We start from the raw sequence: 21,351 nt of genomic DNA, 5'->3' as shown, positions 1-21,351 counted from the left end.
TGAGTCCTAAACATCAAGAAGTGCTCCTTCTATCCCAAAACAGTCTCCATCCAGTTGATATTTTTTCTGAGAAACTGGAGAAAGAGGTGATCTTGATTCATTTCTGTTCTCCTTAGTTCCTCACTTCTTCCCTCACATAAAACTCTGCTTGAGAGTACTGGGAGAATCCTCTCGAAATAAGGGGAAGTATTAACTGAAATCTGAAGAGGGAGGGAGAACCATCTGCTCGTGGGCAACATCCTTAGCTGTGTGATTAATGCTAATGGATGCTAAAGGAGTATTTGAGAATTATTTTGATGTCAGACATGATTTTATATTGTTATTTATTTAGGAGATGCAAACAGACAAATCAGTGACCTCAAATTTAAGCTTGCAAAATCTGAACAAGAGATTACAGCACTGGAACAGAATGTAAGTTTTGGTAGCATTCTTGAGTTACCTGGTTTGGTTCAGTTGTTTGTATTTTTTATCTAAAAGTGTTAGAAGAGAAATTAAGTTGTCTCAGCTCATTTGCTTCAAAACCATTTTTCATGAAATTAATCAATATTCTTTATTTTTAATTTTTAATTCTAAATATATTACCTAAATGCTAATATATGATAATTGGTATTTGATTCATATTCTGAAGTAATTTATGGTGAGTTGCCATATTCTGGCTTCTGGATCCGAATGCTTGTTCATAGAATGGAATGGTTGGAAGAGATCTATCTAGTCCAAACCTTGGCCCACTGCGGAAATCTACTATATCCCTTATAGATAGCCATCTAGTCTTTCAAGTAGGTAACCTTAACAAAAATGACTGAGGACTGAAATATTCGGGGAAACTTTCTAAAAGCTGAATCCCACAATTGCACCTTTCTTGAAGTAGTTTTGTGCAGCTGTTGTGGACTTCTGTAATCCTTGGGAGATGGAATAAAACCCTAGTATATTTCTTTATTTGATGTCGGCCTTCATTCATATTGAGTTTATTTTATTTTATTTTATTTTTAAAATTTATAAGCCGCCCCACTCCCGAAGGACTCTGGGCGGCTAACAATAAAAAACACATAAAACATAACAAAACAACAATACAAAAACAATCATCCAGGGGTAAGGTTTTATAAACCCCAGGCCTGCCGGAAAAGCCAGGTCTTAAGTAGCTTACAGAAGACCAACAGGGTGGGAGCGGTCCTAATCTCCGGGGGGAGCTGATTCCAAAGCGTGGGCGCCATCAAAGAGAAGGCCCTTCTCTGTGGCCCCGCCAAATGGCACTGCTTGGCCGACGGGGCCTGAAGGAGGCCCAGCCTGTGGGATCTAACCGGGCGTAGGGAACTATGAGGTAGTAGGCGGTCTCACAAATAGCCTGGCCCTGAGCCATATAGGGCTTTAAAGGTAATGACCAACACCTTGAATTGGACCCGGAGACCAATAGGCAACCAGTGCAGCTCATGGAGGATAGGTGTAACGTGGGTATATGGAGGAGCACCCACTATCACTCGCGTGGCTGCATTCTGGACCAACTGTAGTCTCCGAATACTTTTCAAGAGTAGCCCCATGTAGAGCGCGTTGCAGTAGTTCAAACATGAAGTGACAAGGGCGTGAGTGACTGTAAGGAGAGCCTCCCAGTCCAGGTAGGGTCGCAACTGGTGCAACAGGCGAACTTGTGCAAAGGTCCTCCCAGCCACAGCCATCAATTGATGTTCCAAATTCAGCTGTGGATCAAGGAGGACACCCAAGTTGCGAACCCGCTCCGAAGGGGGTATATTTTCCCCTGCAAGAGTCAACACTGGACAGTCAACATGATCCTTGGGAGGCAACATCCAAAGCCACTCGGTCTTGTCAGGATTGAGCTTGAGTCTGTTAACTGCCATCCAGACCCTCACGGCTTCGAGGCAACGGCCCATCACATCGGCCGCTTCACTGAGAGAGCTCGGGGAGGAGATATATAACTGGGTATCATCAGCATACTGATGAAACCTCACCCCGTGCTGTCTGATGATCTCACCCAGCGGCTTCATATAAATGTTAAATAGGAGGGGAGAGAGGACCGACCGCTGTGGCACGCCGCATTCAAGGGGCCTCGGGGTTGACCTCTGCCCTCCCACCAATACCGATTGCGACCGGCCAGAGAGGTAGGAGAAGAACCACCGTAAAACGGTGCCTCCCACTCCCACCCCTTCAAGTCGTCGCAAAAGGATACCATGATCGATGGTATCGAAAGCCACTGAGAGGTCAAGTAGCACCAAGACAGAGGAATAACCTCTGTCTCGGGCCCGCCAGAGATCATCCATCAGCGCGACCAAAGCGGTTTCTGTGCTGAAGCCGGGCCTGAAGCCAGATTGAAAAGGGTCTAGATAATCCGCTTCATCCAGAGACCATCGGAGCTGGAGCGCCACCACTCTCTCTACAACCTTCCCCATACAGGGGAGATTGGAGACTGGACGGAAGTTATTTAAATCAGCCGGGTTCAGGGTAGGCTTCTTGAGCAGGGGACTCACAACCGCCTCCTTCAGGGATTGTGGAAAAGACCCCTCCCTCAATGAAGCGTTGATCAACACCTGGAGCCAGCTTCGTGTCACCTCCTTGGCAGCCGAGACCAACCAGGAAGGACACGGGTCCAATAAACAAGTGGAGGCGCTCATTGCTCCCACCGCTCTGTCAACATCCTCAGCGGTCACAGACTCAAATTCATCCCATAAAACTGAGCTAAGACCTGCCCCAGTCATCTCAAAAGGCCCTGCCCAATCGGAGTCTAGGTCTGTCCGAATCCGAGCGATTTTGTCTGATAAGAATTGCACAAATTCTTCCGCTCTACCCTGTAAGGGCTCCCCAGCTTCCTGAACATTAGGTAGGGAACGGGTCACCCTAAACAGGGCGGCAGGGTGAGATTCTGCAGACGCAATAAGTGCGGAAAAATGCGAACATTTTGCCACTCGTATTGCCACTAAATAAGTCCTAATATAGGCTCTTAGAAGTGTCCGATCGGATTCGGAGTTACTAGCCCTCCAGCGTCGCTCTAGATGTCTCTTCTGACGCTTCATCTCCCGTAGCTCCTCGGTAAACTAAGGTGCCCTCCGGGATCCACAGTCACGGAGAGGTCGCAAAGGCGCGATCCGGTCTAACGCCCCTGATGCCGCCTTATTCCAAGCAGCGACCAAGGACTCAGCCGGTTCGTGGAGGAGGGAATCAGGAAAACCCCCAAGCGCTATTCGGAACCCCTCCGGGTCCATTAAACGCCTGGGGCGGAACCATCTAATCGGTTCCGCCTCCCTGCGGTGGGGGAATAGGACCGAGAAATCTAACCTCAACAGGAAGTGATCCAACCATGACAAGGGAGAAGTGACTATACCCCTTAAATCAAAATCACGTCTCCACTGCCCCGAGAGGAATACCAAGTCGAGCGTGTGTCCTCCCCTATGGGTCGGACCCTGAATTATCTGGGTCAGGTCCATGGTTGTCATGGAAGCCATGAACTCCTGAGCCACACCAGAGGATTCGTCGAGTGACGGCAAATTGGAATCCCCCAGCACCATAAGCCTGGGGAATTCCACCGCCAACTCGGCTACCCCCTCCAGCAGCTCAGGCAGGGCTGTTGTCACACAGCTGGGAGACAGGTATGTCAACAACAAACCCGACTGAACCCTTGAATCCAACCTCAAGAGAAGGGACTCACACCCAACAACCTCTGGGCTGGGATCCTGCGAGGTCTCAGGGATTCTCGGACAAGAATCGCCACTCCCCCACCCCTTCCCTGGAGTCGCGGTTGGTGCATTATCTGAAACCCGTCTGGGCACATCTCTGAGAGAGGAACACCTCCCTCTTGGCCCAGCCAGGTCTCAGTAATACGTGCCAGGTCGGCCTCCTCATCCAGTATCAAATCCCGGATGAGGGGGGCTTTATTAATAACCGACCTGGCATTAAGAAGCAGCAACCTGAGGCCAGGGTCCTGAACACCCCCCTCTCCAGATATTGGAGAAGAGTCCAAGGGGTCGGAACAGGTAATCGCTCTAATGCAGCGAGTCCTTGTTCCACGAAGATGGCCCACCCCTTGGCTCCCGCGATATCTACCTCTCCCTACGATAACCGGGATGTTCCGGCCCACCTCCACCCCTGAAAACTCCCCACCCACCCCGCAGGTCTTCCTCCCACCATCCCCCCCTCCCGGCAGGCCACATCTCACATTCAAATCGAGCCGGGAAGTACATCCGCCCCCCCCCCTCCACTTCTGTTTACACACTCAGCAGAGGGGGCATCAGTTCTTGTTCCCAGCTCCATCACTCACACCCATACACACCCTAATACAATAAACTAAAAAAGTTAAAAAACAATCATACAATCAGCATACACTAGCTAAAAGATTCTGAGAATCAAGGTCAAGAGTCACAAAGGGCCACCCCCCGGCAGCAGTGGCAGCAATGACAACGGGATGGTGCCAGCCAGGCCCCCCGTGGTGCGTGGCGGCCTCACTGGTCTCGCAAAGCCGGCAAGTTCTTCCAAGAACCTAAAATATTGTAATGTATCGGCATACTGAAAGTGTGGATCCAAGCCATGTGGCCTTTTGCAATTGATAGATGGAAATTTTGTCAATGCAATGCAATGATTTTCTAAGCTATCCAAGATATTTTTGATATGGCACCCAGTGTGCCGATAAACACTGAGACCATTACAGCTGGTTTATACCATAACCTTTCAACTTCAATTTTCAGATTTTGATAGTTTTCGCTCTTTTCCAATTCTTTGTCTTGTATTCTGCTATCTCCACATCAGTTATCCACACTTTCCTCTTTTCAACCAGAGGCAAGACTTTATTAGTTTGTATTTGGAAATCCCACAGTATTTTAACCTGTCATTTTTGACTGCTTTTCCAACTCTTCCAAACACCAATGCAATTTGGTGTGCCAATTTTTCATTATTGGCATGTGATCATTTTTACAGATGAGCTAGTGAATTATTTTGGTAATTGATGTCATTGTTTATAATGAGTATGTGCAATCTTCTTGCAAGAGCCAAGTATATGATCTACTGTTTCTTCTGCTTTTTTGCATAATCTGTATTTAGAATCGCTGGATGATTTTTCAGTTCTGGGCTTGTTACATTAGTTTGAATAGCTTGCTATTGAGCAGCCAAAATCAAGCCTTCAGTTTCTCTTATTAATGTTCCAGTTGTAAGCTATTGCCAGAGTGTAAGGACCCACCCTACTTTGCATCTTAAGAAGACAGAACTCTTGGAATAATTCTTCCAACAGGCATCCTTTATTAAGAGAAAATGGTTGCAGGTGTTCTAGACAGGACTTGGGGCCCAAGCTCTCCCATTCAAGGTTTTAAGGGGTTCCCCAGTAGTCCCACCCAATCACACCCCTCTTCCAGCGACAGTTTCAGGCATTACAATCCCACCCCCTTTTCCTTTCTACTGGCTGGATGGAGACTTCAAAGAAAATTACATGAAAGGTAACAGCTCCATTCTTATGGTTAGCTCTTTTGGCAATACACACAATCAGTTCCTTTGAAGTGTACCGAAGGAAGTGAGGGCCATAAAGCTCCTTTGTTCACCCCCTTCATCATATGGCAGAATCCATAGAAGGCAGAAATGGGGTTTTTTATAATTGATAACTAGAGATGAATATAATTGGATTCTGACATCCTCCCCCTCAAAAATACGACAGATCCACCTGAAAGAAAACAAAACAGGTATAAAAGTTAGTCAGGCTTGTTAGGGTATTCTGTGTGAAACTTCTTCACTAGCTTCGGGGCTCTGACATGACGTTTATGGACCCACTCGTTTTGTGAGGGAGGGAGGTGTTTCCAGACAACTAGGTACTGAGTTGCTCCATGATATCTCCTAGAGTCAAGGATTTCCTTTATTTCGAAGTGTTGTTCGCCCTCCACCATGATTGGAGGTGGTGGGGGGGATTTTTGGCCGTAGAGGTGACTGACGCTCTCTTTTCAGCAAGCTGCAATGAAAAATTGGGTGTATTTGCCTGAGATTTTTGGGTAATTCTAATTCTACTGTTACTGGGTTTATGATTCTTTTAATTGGAAAAGGTCCTATATATTTTGGTCCAAGTTTTTTACAGGGCTGTAGGGACTTTAGGTATTTTGTAGATAAGTACACCATTTCTCCTATAATGAATGGTGTAGGCTCAACCCTTTTTTTATCGGCTTGTGCTTTGTATGCCTGCCTAGCTTCATCTAGTGCTTTTCTAACTATTGGCCAGGTGTCTTGTAATTGTTCCATCCATTCTTTCAGTGATGGGATCGTTGGTTTGTTTGGGGTTAATTCTGGCATGGGGTTGAAACTTTGACCGTTGGCTATTTGAAAAGGAGTGTAGCCTGTGCTGGAGTGGACTGCATTATTGTAGGCAACTTCTGCAAAAGGGAGTAAGTCCGTCCAATCACTTTGTTGGAAATTCAAAAAACATCTCAAATATTGCTCAAGTACTGAATGATAACGTTCCATTTGTCCATCCCCTTGTGGATGGCTAGATGTCAGTCCCTGAGTGATCCCTAAGAGGGATAAAAATTCCTTCCAAAATGCAGACATAAATTGCACTCCTCTATCAGAGATGATGCATTGGGGTGCCCCGTGCAATCTGTAAATGTGCTGGATGAAATGTTTTGCTAAGGCCTTTGCAGTGGGAATCTTTTGGCAAGGGATAAAGTACGCCTGTTTGGAAAACAAGTCCGTGACCGTCCAGACAACAGTATTCCCATTGCTTTCTCTCAATTCCACTATAAAATCCATGGCTATTTCCCTCCAGGGGGCTGAGGGATTGCCACTGGTTGTAATAGTCCTGGCAATTTCCCTTGCAACCTCTTTGCAGACGCACATTTTGGGCAACTGGCAACATAACTTTCTATGTCCTTTTTTATTGATGGCCACCAAAATTGCCGTTTAATTAAGTGTAAAGTTTTTACAAATCCAAAATGCCCTGCTGATTTTGTGTCATGGCAAAGTTGCATGAAAGTGACTCTTTGGGTTGTTGGTATATATAACTTTTCCCCTACCCAAGGCAACCCGTCTCTCATTGTGCACACATTTTTGTTTTTCTGGAACCATTCGTCTGTTTCCAAACTTTTTCTGAATTCAATTCCAGTTTGGCTGTCCAGTTGTGGTTTTAATTTAGCTTGGGTTCTTGTGGTTACTGGTGCTGCCAGTTGTGACTCTGCCATTATTGGTTTAGAGTCTGTGGTTCGTGCGCTGTTATATTGGGGCATGCGAGATAGTGCATCTGCCAGGAAGTTCTTTCTCCCTGGTAAATGTTTGAGCTTAAATTGGAACTGGTGAAAATGCTGGGACCAGCGGGCTTGTTTGGGATTGAGTTTCCTGGGCGTTTTCAGGGCTTCCAAATTTTTATGATTAGTCCACACCTGGAAGGGGATTTTGTTGCCTTCCAGGAACTGTTGCCACGTGAGTAATGCCCAACGTATCCTGTATGCCTCCTTCTCCCGTACGGGCCAGCGCTGTTCTGTTTCCGTGAGTTTCTTGGATGTATATGCACAGGGTTGCAATACTTCATCATCGTTTTCTTGTAATAGAACAGCCCCCACTGCCACATCACTTGCATCTGCCTGTATTACGAAGGGCTTGTCCATGTCTGGGTGCCTTAGCACTGGTTCGGCAGAAAAAAGTCTCTTTAGTCTCTCAAACGCTGCTTGGCACTCCATTGTCCATGTTAGTGGCTGGCTAGGTTTTACTGAGGATGTTCCCTTCATTTTTAGTAAGTTAGTGAGGGGCAAGGCTATCTGGGCAAGTGAGGGGATGATTGGCGGTAAAAGTTTGCAAAGCCCAGGAAACTTTGTAGTTGCTTTCTTGTGCGGGGTGATGCCCAATCTAATACTGCTCTGACCGTCTCTGGGTCCATTTCAATGCCCTGGGGAGATATGCGATAACCTAGGTAGTCTATCCTTTCCTGGTGGAATTCGCATTTTGAGAGTTTGGCATATAGGTGGGCGGCTCGCAGTTTCTTTAAAACCGCTCTGACAAGGTTGACATGTTCCTCTTTTGTTTCAGTGAAGATACGAATGTCGTCCAAGTAAACAAGGACCCACTTAAACAGGTGCTCCCTTAGAACGTCATTGATTAATTGCATAAAGACTGCAGGGCCTCCTTGTAATTCAAATGGCAAGACTTTGAATTGATAGCATCCCGTGGGGCAGTTAAATGTGGTCTTCCATTCGTCCCCTTCCTTAATTCTCACGCGATAATACGCTTCCCTTAGGTCTAGTTTAGAAAAAAATTTTCCTTTGACAGCATGTCTTTCATGAGTTTGACAGCATGTCTTTCATGAGTGGCAGAGGGTATAGGTTGCTTTCACTGATTGTATTCAGGGCCCTATAATCCACGCATAAGCGTAAAGAGCCATCCTTCTCTCTAAAAAGGACCGGGGCAGCCACTTTAGGCTTGGCTGGCTCAATGAAACCCCTCTCTCGGTTTTTTTTAATGAATCTTTCCATTTCTTCCTTCTTCTTTGGACTCATGGAGTATAATCTGGGCTTCAGGAGTTTTGCCCCAGGCTTGAATTCAATGGCACAGTCTGTGGGTCGGTGGGGGGGGAGCTCATTCGCCCTCTCCTCACTGAAAACTTCAGTAAGGTCTCTGTATTCCTCTGGTATTTCTGTTAGTCCCTTTTCCTCTCCAATGGATGCTTTTTCTATTCTTGATTCTGGTAGCCCCCTTTGGGGTTTTAAGTCCATAGGGTCCCCCTTCAGGAATTTGATTTCTGTCGTCCTCCAGTTTACCCAGGGGTTCCATTTTTTCAACCATTCCATCCCTAGAATCATTGGGCATTCCATGCCTGGGGTCACCACAAACGTTATGTCCTCCTCATGTTTGCCCAGGGAGAGGTGTATTGGTAGAGTGGCTAGGATAGCTGGCACCCCCCTGCTATGGATCCATCTAACTGGCCAAATGAGAGCTTGGACCCCAAGTCCTGTCTAATGTAAGGACCCACCCCACTTTGCATCTTAAGAACTCTTGGAATAATTCTTCCAACAGGCATCCTTTATTAAGAGAATATGGTTGCAGGTGTTCTAGACAGGACTTGGGGTCCAAGCTCTCCCATTTAAGGTTTTAAGGGGTTCCCTAGTAGTCCCACCCAATCACACTCCTCTTCCAGCGACAGTTTCAGGCATTACAATCCCACCCCCTTTTCCTTTCTGCTGGCTGGATGGAGACTTCAAAGAAAACTACATGAAAGGTAAGAGCTCCATTCTTATGATTAGCTCTTTTGGCAATACATACAATCAGTTCCTTTGAAGTGTACTGAAGGAAGTGAGGGCCATAAAGCCCCTTTGTTCACCCCCTTCCCTTCATCGTATGGCAGAATCCATTGAAGGCAGAAATGGGGTTTTTTATAATTGATAACTAGAGATGAAATATAATTGGATTCTGACACAGAGTTTACTTTTCATTTTCCCTCAAACTTTGTAGAAATTGACCATTTAATACCTTTTCCTTGCCAGTATTTACATTATTTCAGTGTTCCTGTTTTGTTTTCTGTACATTCAATAAATTCCACTTTTTAAGTTGCTTTAGTGCAGGGGTAGGCAACCCAAAACACTCAAAGAGCCACTTGAACCCGTTTCCCACCAAAAACAAAACACTGGGAGCCGCAAAACCCTTTTGATATCTAAAATGAAGATAACACTGCATATATCCTTTTTATCTTTATTATAGGGGTGTGTGTGTGTGTGTGTGTGTGTGTGAGAGAGAGAGAGAGAGAGAGAGAGAGAGAGAGAGAGAGAGAGAGAGAGAGAGAGAGAGTTTGTGTATGTGTGTGTGTGTATACACATACAAACACACGCACACATTAAAAATAAAAGTAAAAATATGACTTTTGGGAATATCCATACTATTAAAACAATGATCACCAAGAGAATGCTTTAAGAGAATAAAATTACATACACACACAGGTAAAAAAAGGATATATGCAGTGTTACCTTCATTTTAGATGTCAAAAGGGTCTCTCTCTCTCTGTCTCTCTCCCTCCCTCCCTCTCTGCCCTTGGTCTGCCACTCCTCTTCCCCCACTCTCTTTCTTTCTCTCTCTTTCCTCTCTCTCTCCCTCTCTCTCTCTCTCTCTCTCTCTTTCTCCCCCCCCCTCCTATCTGCTGCTCACCTGGCAAGCTTCAAGTTGTTCTCCAACAATCTCAGGGGTAGGCAACCTCGTCTCTTTTATGACTCATGGACTTCAACTCCCAGAATTCCTGAGTCAGCCTAGCTGGGCTAGCTAGCTCTCTCCTGCCCTTCCTGCTTCCTGCAGAGACGCAGCAAAGGGAGGAGCTCCGCCCAGAAAGCTTTTCAGCTCCTCGGAGAACACTGTGAGTGCACTCCCTTTTGCACATACGCACACACACACACACAACACACACACACACAAAACACACACACACAGAGAGAGAGAGAGAGAGAGAGAAGCAGGGAAGCGCAATTGCCTCTCTCTGTCTCTGTCTCTCTCTGCAAAGGCAGAGGAGGCTGGGAGCCACAGGGGAAGGCTCAAAGAGCCGCATGCGGCTCCGGAGCCGCAGGTTGCCGACCTGTGCTTTAGTGCATGCTTTTCATCTTCAACAGTTTGTTTGATTTGAAGTAAACCTCTACATTTCTATGGGGCAGGTATAATTTATCAATATCAATAGGGGGATGTAATACATAGTGAAAATATCCACTTTTTTGTTCTCACAAGATAACATTTTTAATCAATAGGAACCACAGCATTTCTCTTCTGTCAGTCCCACAAATAATTCAGTCCCATGCCAAGGAAAGGTATATTAGTGATAGCCAGTACCTTGAATTACATCCAGAAGCCTTGTGAGCAGTGGTGGAATATGGGTACCGAGTGTCACCAATTAAAATGACATGATTTCTTCTTTGATTGGCACCCTAGTTACTTAGTGAGTTATGTTAAAGCTTAGGTACGGTAAGGGACCAAGACAACTTTTCTAGATATATTTCTAATGTTGCGGAGGGGGGGACCTGATAACCCTCAATTATGCATTCTAAAAGCCTGGTCACTTAAAAGTGGGTTTTGAGGTACACTGAATCAGGAGCAAGGTTTGAGCAGGCAACTGTTCTGCATTCCCAGGGGTCATGCCTTAACCTAGTATCCATGTCCTACACCCTACGAATTATTGTACATTCTCTCTAAGTATTTGTTTCTCACCAGTCTGGATCTATGCAGTCTCTTGTTTTGTCTGAACATTTGTGTAAATGGCAAACATGGAGCTAAAATACAGCTGCTCCAAACTGGCCTTTTTTTCTACTTCTACATGCTATTCTTGACAGTAAGAAAAAATCCTTAAAACCAACAAAGATCTAGATTGTAAGGGGGAAAAACAGGACATGCATGAGCAATTGATCAGGCTTTAGAAAGATTCTTGACTCTGAAAACTCAAATATGGCTGATTGGAATGTAGCTTGCACAGATATAGAACTGATAGAGAATGTAATTGTGGCTGCATATAGGGAAACTACACAAAGACACATACTCAAATCCCTTGTTGATGATTTAAAAATGCTGGCAGAGTGTATAGGTACTATTTTCAGAGCCCCCAAAGCAGAGACAGAAGGTATTGAAATCAGTACAGTTTCTAGGACAATTGATCACAGACACATGGCCGTGCCCACTTCATCCCGGCCTCCACAACCCAGCTGGCCCATTGTAGGTGTTTCTCCCTGGCTGGCCCTCCACAGATATTTAACCCTCCCCATCCCAGGCAACCCACCACCAGCCTTTGTCCATGGCTGGCCCTCCCTGGTGCTATACCACCACCACTACTACCCTGCCTCTTCTTCCACACTGTCTATTTGCAGGTGATGCACTGCAACACAGATCTCCACGTCTGAGTTCCCCCCTGGACGATTAGCCCTGCTTGTGGTGTGCCCGCTGATGGGAGGCACAGGAGATGTTGGCAGCAGATGGGGCAGGGGTAGCAGTGGGACTCTCCGCTTGACGGTTCTTGCAGGGGGTGGAAACAGGTGGCATGGGAGTGGATGTTTGCGGAGAACCGCCTGCATGATTTGGCCTCTGTGAGATGCAGGGGAGCATCAGCAGCAGTGTTGTAGGGAAGTGGTGGCTTTGGTCTCAGGACGGCACTGGTGGGTTGTGCTGGCAGGCAGCTAGATCAGAAAGGGACAGCAGTGGCAGGCAGCTGGATCGGGAAGGCAATCCCTTTCTATTGGAAGGGAAGGGTCACATGCATACACACACACTCACACAAACACACACACTTTTTCTTTAATGCCCTGGAGTCTGTGTTGATGCTTGGCAATTACCAGGAAAAACAGAATAGTTTTTTTCTTTTTTCTAAACAAAGATGCAACAGAATAACCATGATTTGCTGGCAAAAAGATTCAATATGCAAGTTGCCTGCAATATAGCTTTCATACAACCCCCCCACCACTATTTCACCCATGCTAGTGATGAAATGCAACTAAATGCATTTATTGTCATTCCTCAAAACTCTATTTGATCCGTGTCTCTTGTTCTCTGCTGCTTTTTATACAGCCAATTTCATGTTTGGATGTATATGTGCCTACCTGCTGAGACTGTCAACACAGGGCAACTGTCAGGTCCTCAAACCCTTATTATTTACCTTGCATATATATTCTACTTTTGGGGCCTGCCATTCTGTTGGGGGAGGGGGAGCTTTGCATTAGCTTGGGATAACTTTCATTTTCTACTCTCTCTTGCTGCCTCCATTCCCTTGAGAAAGGAATGTCAGTGAGATGGTTGCAAAATTCTCAGGGAGATGGTTACAAAGAAATGAAACTGGGGGAGATCTTGAGATGCGAGCAACTATGCCAGTTACCCGCTCTTCAGACCACCTGTGGATTGGCTGTATTTCAAATGGACATTATGACTTTGATGGGAGGAGGAATATTGCTTGTTTAACTATACCATTTCGGTGGGCTTTTCCCCAGACCTTGCCTTGACTTCCCTGCTGTCACTGACCCCTAATAAAAGAATCCATTTGAGACAACGTCTTTTTCAAGAATTCTGCTTTCTTGGGTGGTTAGTTGAAGTGGGTCCTTACATAAGGCAAGATTTGCATAGTACTCAACCCAGAGAAGCTGCTGCCCTACCAGGGGAGTCGCAAATGAAATCTACATGGAGGAGTTCCAGGCAGAGAAATGGTCCGAAGAACTTTGCCTAAAAGCAGATGAAAGCCTCTCCAGGGACCTAGAGGAAGCTGGACCTTCTGGCAAAGAAGACCGAGCCAGATGGTCACTTGGAGTCAGTAAGAAAGAAGGATGGGAGGAAACTCCCCCCCAAAGTTACCCTCACCCGAGGAGGAGGGAAAAAGAAGGCAAAGAAAAAGAATCCAGAGCCTGCCCCTCCTGATAAAGATGGAGAGAAAGAGGAGCCAAAAGAGGGACCAATGGAAGCTATGGTGGAGTATTTGAAAAAGACCCTCGATGAATTTAAGATGTAGTTGAAAGAAAGCTGTGAGTCGGAAGAAGAGTCAGAGGAGGAATTGGAGGAAGATGAGCCAGAGGTTCCCGAGACAGCAGCGGCTGGAGCCCAAGAGGCTGCAGTCCATGTCAAGGAGCCAGAGGCAGAGCACCTCAGCCGGCCGAGGTGAAACTGATCCTAATCGGGGTGAAGTTTGATGGAGACCTGAAAGAACTGGGCTACTTCTTGGCATAAGTGTTCAGTTACATGCAAATCTATGGGAGAACACTGCCTACTGATGTTGAGAAAGTTCGAATGGTCACTCTGGTGCTAGAAGGGGGAGCAGCTGACTGGATGGTGACCCTGTATAATTGCAATGCACCCTGAGCCGAGGTGGCGCAGCAGTTAGAGTGCAGTACTGCAGGCCACTTTAGCTGACTGTGTTCAGCAGGTCAGCTGTTCAAATCTCACCGGCTCAAGGTTGACTCAGCCTTCCATCCTTCCGAGGTAGGTAAAATGAGGACCCAGATTGTTGGGGGCAATGTAAATATATACATACATTGCTTACTGGTGTACACCGCTTAGAAAGTGCTTGCACTTAAAAGCGGTATATAAGTCTCATAAATAAATAAATAAATAAATAAATAAATAAATAAATAAATAAACTTCAACCATTTTATGGCCGCCCTCCACAGATACTTCGAAAACCAGTTGGCTAATAAAGTCCGGGAGCAGATGAAGACGGTGAAGCAAGGAAGGAGACCAGTTGCTGAGTACACCGAGGAGTTCAAAGAGTTAGGGTTGGTAAGTTGTTTCCAGGATGGACTCAACAAAGAGCTGTACAATACCTGCTTAGCCCACAGAGCCCCGGGGCGGCTATACAACTGGTGCCTACTGGCTGAGGAAGTGGAGATAGATCAACGCAAGCATCAGCACCACCTGGTGAGATGAAGCTTCAAACCACAGACTGAGAACTGGGGGGAGACTGCCTGATCTTCACCTGCCCCGCCTTGCAGCACCGCCTCCTTCCAAGTGTGGCAAGGAAGCTATGAATTGCCGCAGCAAAACACCTGCCAAAAGAGGGGATCATCTGCTGGCCGGGAGACCTCCAAGAACCCCATCATGTCCAAGGGAGACTGATATGAGATCCGAGGAAACTGTAGAGTTCCCCTGGGATCGTAATTGAGAGGGTTGAGCTCCAGGTCATGCCACGACGATCCAGGAGCGGTGGAAGACTACGAGGACAACCCTTTGGTGAGTGCACCCATAGACCCCCATTACAGTGTCCCTAGAACTATTCATACCGGGCACTGGGATGATAGTGAAATTAGCAGCCTTACTGGACTTGGGGTGCACCCGTTGTATGATTAGTCCAGAGCTAGTGGGGAAAATGGGAATTCCCCTCAGGAGACTAAAAGCCCCAATCACTTTTTGCCAACTGGATGGTTCAGTCGCAGGGGGGGGGGACGCCAGTTTTGTTACCAGATCATTACACATTGACCAGAGACTGGCTTGGTAAAGAAGTGGAACCCTATGATCAACTGGAGAGAAGGGCAGCTGAGATTCCCACAGGGGGAATGTGGCAGGAGATGTGGCAGGAGATGTGGATTACTTTGTGATTTTGCCTCCTCCCTTAGTGAATCAGACTTGCAAGCCTCCCAATGGAAATCAGAGATTTAGCTGAAGCATTCAGCGAGTAGAGGGTGGATGAACTTCCCCCTCACCGACCCACAGACTGTGCTATTGAGATCATTCCAGGGGCGAAATTACCAAAGCCAAAAATGTATTCGATGACTTCCAGGGAGCTAACTGAACTGGAAAAATTTATCAAAAAGAACTTAGAGCGGGGTTTTATCGAACCAGCCAGACCTTGGGTGGCACCCCTGTTCTATACAGAGAGAAAAAAGATGGCTCTCTTCATCTCTGCATGGATTATAGGAAGTTGAACGCTGTGTGCATGGAAAACATGTATCCTTTACCTTTAACGAAGGACTTGGTAGGGCACCTATTGAAAGGAAAAAAAATTCAAAACTGGACTTGAGAGAGGCTTATTACCGCATAACAATAAATAAAGGTGATGAGTGGAAAACTGCTTTCAATTGCCCATTTGGTTGCTACCAATTTAAAGTTCTCCCGTTTGGATTACAAGGGGCCCCTGCAGTATTCATGCAGCTGATCAACAAAGTCCTACGTGATCATCTGTATAAGGGAGTTTTGGTTTATTTGGACGATATCTTTATTTATACCGAGACCAAAGATGAACACATTAAACTGGTCAGAGCACTATTGAAAAAACTGCACTCTGTTGAACTATACGCCAAACTATCAAAGTGCAACTCCACAAAGATCACATAGATTACCGCATACCTAATGAAGGAATAGAGATGAACCCTGAGAAAATGAGGGCAGTCTTGGACTGGGCTCCCCCAAAACCAAGAAACAGTTGCAAAGTTTCCTAGGATTTGCAAACTTCTATAGGCAATTCATCCCATCTTCTGCACAAATTGCCCTCCCAATCATAAACTTATTGAAAAGAAAAGGGAGAGACAAAGCTAAGCCCAGTCAACTGCTGAAATAGACAGGTGAATGCCAAGCAGCTTTCGAGAAGCTTAAGAGATTTTTTTCTATGGAGCCAGTTTTAAAACATCTGTACACAGACCAACCCTTTATAATTCAGGCTGATGCCAGTTATGTTGCTGTGGGAGCAATTTTATTACAAAGAAATAAAGACGGACAATTACAACCCTGCGCTTACACCTCAAGAAAGCTCTCAGAAACTGAGCAGAGGTGGGCAGCTTGGGAAAAAGAAGCCTACGCCATTCGGTGGGCTTTACTGACCTGGAGCATTTCCTAGAAGGTAGTAAAATACCATTCCAGGTGTGAACTGATCACAAGAATCTCAAGACTATGAAAACTCCCAGGAAACTCTCCCCTAAACAAGCACGATGGTCCCAGCATTTCTATCGTTTTAATTTTACCATTCACTACCTCCCTGGGGGAAAAAAACTTTTAGCTGATGCATTATCCAAACTTCCACAATACAACAGCAAGAAAGCAGAAGTGGCTAAACCATTTCTACAGCCTCACCAATTAGCGGTCCCTGTAATCACCAGGGCCCAATCTAAACCAGTAGGTTCAGTTGAAAAGACTCTATTACAGGAATTTAAAACAGCCTTAGAAATGGATGAATGGTATCACAACTATAATAACCAGTGTGCATTAAAAGATGGTTTAGCATAGGTTGAGGAGAAACTTTATGTCCCAACATCATTGAGACTTAATGCAAGCGGGTCATGATTCAAAAACTGCTGGACATTTTGGTTTTGTAAAAACCTTGCATCTTGCTAAGAGACAATTCTGGTGGCCTGCATTAAAAAAGGACATAGAAAGCTATGTGACTAGTTGTCCCACTTGTGCTGCAGCAAAAAGATAACAAGGGAAATCCCCTGGATTACTGCAGCTGGTTGCCAGTCCGTCAGCACCCAGGAGAGAGATCTCTATGGATTTCATTGTGGAACTGCCTGAAAGTTCTGGCAATACTGTAATTTGGGTTGTAACAGATTTGTTCTCCAGACAAGTTCACTTCATCCCATGCCCTAAGATTCCTACTGCAAAAATCCTAGCAAAACTTTTTGTGCAGAACTTATATTGATTTCATGGGGCATCACAGCACATAATTTCAGACAGGGGAGTAAAATTCACTTCTAAGTTCTGGAAAGCTTTTCTAGACCTAATGGGTTCTAGTCAAAGGTTATCATCTTCCCACCATTCCCAGACAAATGGGGGGACAGAGAGACTTAACTCAGTTCTAGAACAATATTTGAGATGCTGTATTAATTATCAGCAGTACAACTGGACTGACTTGCTGCCATTTGCTGAGGTTGCTTACAAATAATGCTGTACATTCAAGTACTGGGTTTACCCCATTCCAAGTAGCAAATGGTCAGACTTTTGTTGCCATGCCTGAACTCCCTATTAAGGAAACTTGAAATCAAACAACTGCAAAACACTTGGCCAGTAGTTAGGAAAGCCCTGGATGAAGCCAGGGAAGCCTACAAGGCTCAAGCTGACAAATGTAGGGTGGAGCAGAAACCATATCAAGTAGGGGATCGAGTATTCTTTTCCACCAAGTACCTACAGTCATTGCAGCCCTCCAAGAAGTTAGGACCAAACTTCGTTGTGAAACGTATTATCAGTCCTGTGATTTGAGCTTGATTTACCAAAGAATCTGCAGAAAATCCACCCTGTTTTTCATTGCAGTTTGCTCAAGCCAGAAGTTACATCCGATCTCAGACCATCTGCACCTCCAGTGCCTATTCCCATAATGGTTGAGGGTGAACAATATTTTGAGATCAGAGACATTTTAGACTCTCACACACACTATGGGGTGACACAGTATCTTGTTGCATGGAAGAAACCTAAAACAAGTGAGTTTATAAGAGACATATTAGAACCCCTAAATTGTTACAACGTTTTCATTCGAAACATCCTGATAAACATCATTGAATTTTTGTATTATTGTTCCCTTTCCCTTCTTGTTTTCTAGGTGGTTTTCGGGTTCTTCTAGGGGGGCTGTTTGTCAGGTCACCAAATCCTTATTCTTTATTTTGCATAAATATTCTACTTTTGGGGCCTGCCATTCTGTTGGGGGAGGGGGAGCTTTGCATTAGCTTGGGATAACTTTCGCTTTCTACTCTCTCTTGCTGCCTCCATCCCTTGAGAAAGGAATGTCTCTCCCTTATCAGGGAGATGGTTACAAAGAAATGAAACTGGAGAAGACCTTGAGATGCATGCCAACTGTGCCAGTTACCTGCTCTTCAGACTACCTGTGGCTGGATTTCAAATGGACATTATGACTTTGGTGGGAGGAGGAATATTGCTTGCTTAACTATACCGTTTTGGGGGCTTTTCCCCAGATCTTGCCTTGACTTCCCTATTGTCACTGACCCCTAATAAAAGTATCCTTTTGAGACAATGCCTATTTCAAGAGTTCTGCTTTCTTGGGTGATTAGTTGAAGTGGGTCCTTAGTGTGTCTTGATGATGCTCTTCCTCATGCAGAGAATATAACATGAGCTAAGTGTGCAAATCATAGCTGCATAAAGTTATTTCAATCTGTGCAAAACTGCCACAGCTGTAATCAAGAAGCTACTGATTTAGTCGTTACTCTGGTAACACAAGCAAAAAGTCTTGAAAAGCAAGACGACACCTATAAGGCTCCAGATAAAACTGTGTGTTATTCAATATATACTTTTTTTCTCCTTTGAGCCCAACTATGCATATGTAATTCAATAATCTAAAAAATCAAATTACAAATTATTTTCTACACAACTAATTCTTGGCTTGCAACCATTTGTTTAGTGGCCATTCAGTTATAGTGGCACTGAAAAAGTGGTTTATGACCCATCCTCATACACAACTGACAAGGCATCCCCATGGTCACATGATCAGAATTCAGGTGCTTGACAAGTGGCATGTATTTACAACGGTTGCAGTGTCCTGGGGTCATGTGATCATGTAAAAACTGCCTGCTTTGCAATAGAAATTCTGGTCTCAATTGCTAGGATTTCTGTCGCAAAGCAAGGCAGTTTTTACATGAGTTGTGCCCAATTTTACAACACTTTTTCCCATGGTTGTTAAATGAATTAAATGAATCATGTGGTCATTAAGCAAATCTGCCTTCCCCCATTAGCTTGGCTTGTCAGAGATCAGCTGGATAAGTTGCAAATGGCAATCATGTGATCCCAGAATGCTGCAATTGTTATAAATACATGCCACTTGTCAAGTGCCCGAATTCTAATCATGTGATTGTGGAGATGCTTTGACGGTTGTTAAGTGTGAGGATGGGTCATAAGCCACTTTTTTCAGTGCCACTATAACTGAATGGCCGCTAAGCAAATGGTTGCAAGTTGAGGATTACTTGTGTAGGAATAAAAATACAGGTAGTTCTTGACTTATGACCATAATCAGCCCAAACTTTTTGCTGCTAAGTGAGACATTTCTTAATTTTATTAATTTTGCCAATTTGTTAGTTTTTTTAATTTTGCACTGTTTTACAACCTTTCTTGCCATAGTTGTTAAATGAATCACTGCAGTTGTTAATTAGTAACACAGTTGTTAAATGAATCTGGCTTCCCAATTGACTTTGCTTGTCAGAAGGTCACCAAAGGTGATCACATGAACCTGGGACACTGCAACTGTCATAAATATGAATCAGTTGCCAAGGGTCTGAATTTTGATCACATGACCATAGGGATGCTGCAAGTGTGAAAAGCAGCCATAACTCACTTTTTTCAGTGCAGTTGTAACTTCAAACAGTTACTAATCGAATGGTTGTAAATTGAGGATTACCTGAATACTTTATTTGCTGGCTGTTTTATCCTTCTAAAATACTTCTCCAGACCCTTTTTGGACTGTTAAATTTGATGAAACTCCTACCTCTTAAATATTTATTATACTGAATATTTTCCTTTGAATATTTTCATTAAGAAAAATAAAAAACTCATGAAACGATACCAGTCCTGTAGCAAAATGAAGGATTTTCAATCAAGGTAAGCCACTATCATTTTAGAAAATAATGCCCATACATATCCTCAGCCCTGATCCTCACATATTTGCTTATTTTGGGAATCCCATAACTTCACAACAGTTTCTATGTGTGTTGTCATGTATAAGGGACTGTGTATCAGCGTGCCATAGCAGCAATATTGAGGGCAATTGAAAAAAAAAGATTGTTAAGGTGTAGAATTATATCAGTTATTTCAGTTGAGTATTTTAGTCCCCAGGAGTGCCTTCATAAATCAGCTACTGTAGCACCTGGGCAGGTAAGTTTAGAGTGAAGGAAAGAAATGTGCACAGGTGGCCCTTTCCCATAATTAGAACGAGGGCAGGAAGGATGTAAAAAGAGAATTTTGAGAAATGTCATTTAAAGTAGATGCATTCTTTCAGTGCCATTTTAAAAATGTTATTATAGAATGGAATGGAATAGCAAGTAATAGGTCATAGATCATAAATCATAGTTACAATCTTTAATCATAAGTTACAAACAACAATTGATAAATCATAAGAAACCAATAGGAAAAGATAGTAAGAAAGATGAGAAAGGAGACTGCTATTAAGTGTTAAATGTTTAGCAGAGTGATAGAATGTCTTGATATGGAATGCTCTATTGCGGCTTCCTGAGGGGACAAGTTGAAATACATTATGTCCAGGATGTGCGGGGTCTGTAGATCTTTTTTCAGCCCTCTTTCTGGTTCATACAGTATACAGATCCTCAGCAGAAGGCAGGTTGGTTGCAATTTTTTTTCTGCAGTCCTAACTATCGGTTGAAGTATGTACCTGTTATGTTTGGTTTCTGTGCCAAACAAGACAGTTATTGAGGTACAAATGACAGACTCAGTAATTCCTCTGTAGAGCTGTATCATCAGATCCTTGGGTAATCTGAGCTTTCTGAACTGATGCAGGAAGAACATTCTTTGTTATGCCTTTTAGTGATGGTTCTAACGTTAGGTGTCCATTTCAACTCCTTGGAGATAATAGAATCTAGAAACATGAAGGTCTTTATTGTTGATATTGTGTTGCCTAATATTGCAAGAATTGTTAGAATATGAGAGCTTCTTCTAAAATCTACTATCATCTCTACAGTTTTAAGAATGTTCAGCTCCAGATTGTTCCGGCTGCATCACAGGGCCAGTTGATTTACCTCTTGTCTATATGCAGACTCATCATTGTCTCAAACGAGACCAATCACTGTTGTATCATCTGTAAATTTCAATATTTTAACAGAGGGCTCACCTATATCACCAGGGGGTGGGGTGGGAGTACATGTATGTTTTTTAGATCACCTTAGGTTTGAGATATTAAATGCACAGAGGAACATTGATTGGAAATGATAAAATAGGAGTGATTTTTGAAAACCAATAGAATATAAGATTTTAGGTTGGGGTCTTTGATGCTCTGATGATTTTCTTGCAGATGTTTCATGA

General features: G+C 44.3%; 1 protein-coding gene across 2 annotated transcripts in view; it reads left to right on the top strand.

The window, feature by feature from the left end:
- The window catches only part of LRRFIP1 (LRR binding FLII interacting protein 1), a 257,901-nt gene that overhangs the window by 193,890 nt on the left and 42,660 nt on the right, over positions 1 to 21,351 (top strand). For both annotated transcript variants that reach the window (XM_039341927.1, XM_039341928.1), the window contains one exon: positions 332 to 411. In XM_039341927.1, coding sequence (XP_039197861.1) covers positions 332 to 411 — 80 coding nt within the window. The remainder of the gene's footprint in view (positions 1 to 331; positions 412 to 21,351) is intronic.

Source organism: Crotalus tigris, unplaced genomic scaffold (genome assembly GCF_016545835.1).
Source record: "Crotalus tigris isolate CLP2741 ecotype Arizona unplaced genomic scaffold, ASM1654583v1 scf7180000017774.6281472, whole genome shotgun sequence".
NCBI lineage: Eukaryota > Metazoa > Chordata > Lepidosauria > Squamata > Viperidae > Crotalus > Crotalus tigris.
Note: the sequence above shows the minus strand (reverse complement) of the source record. Positions and strands in the feature narration are given on the sequence as shown.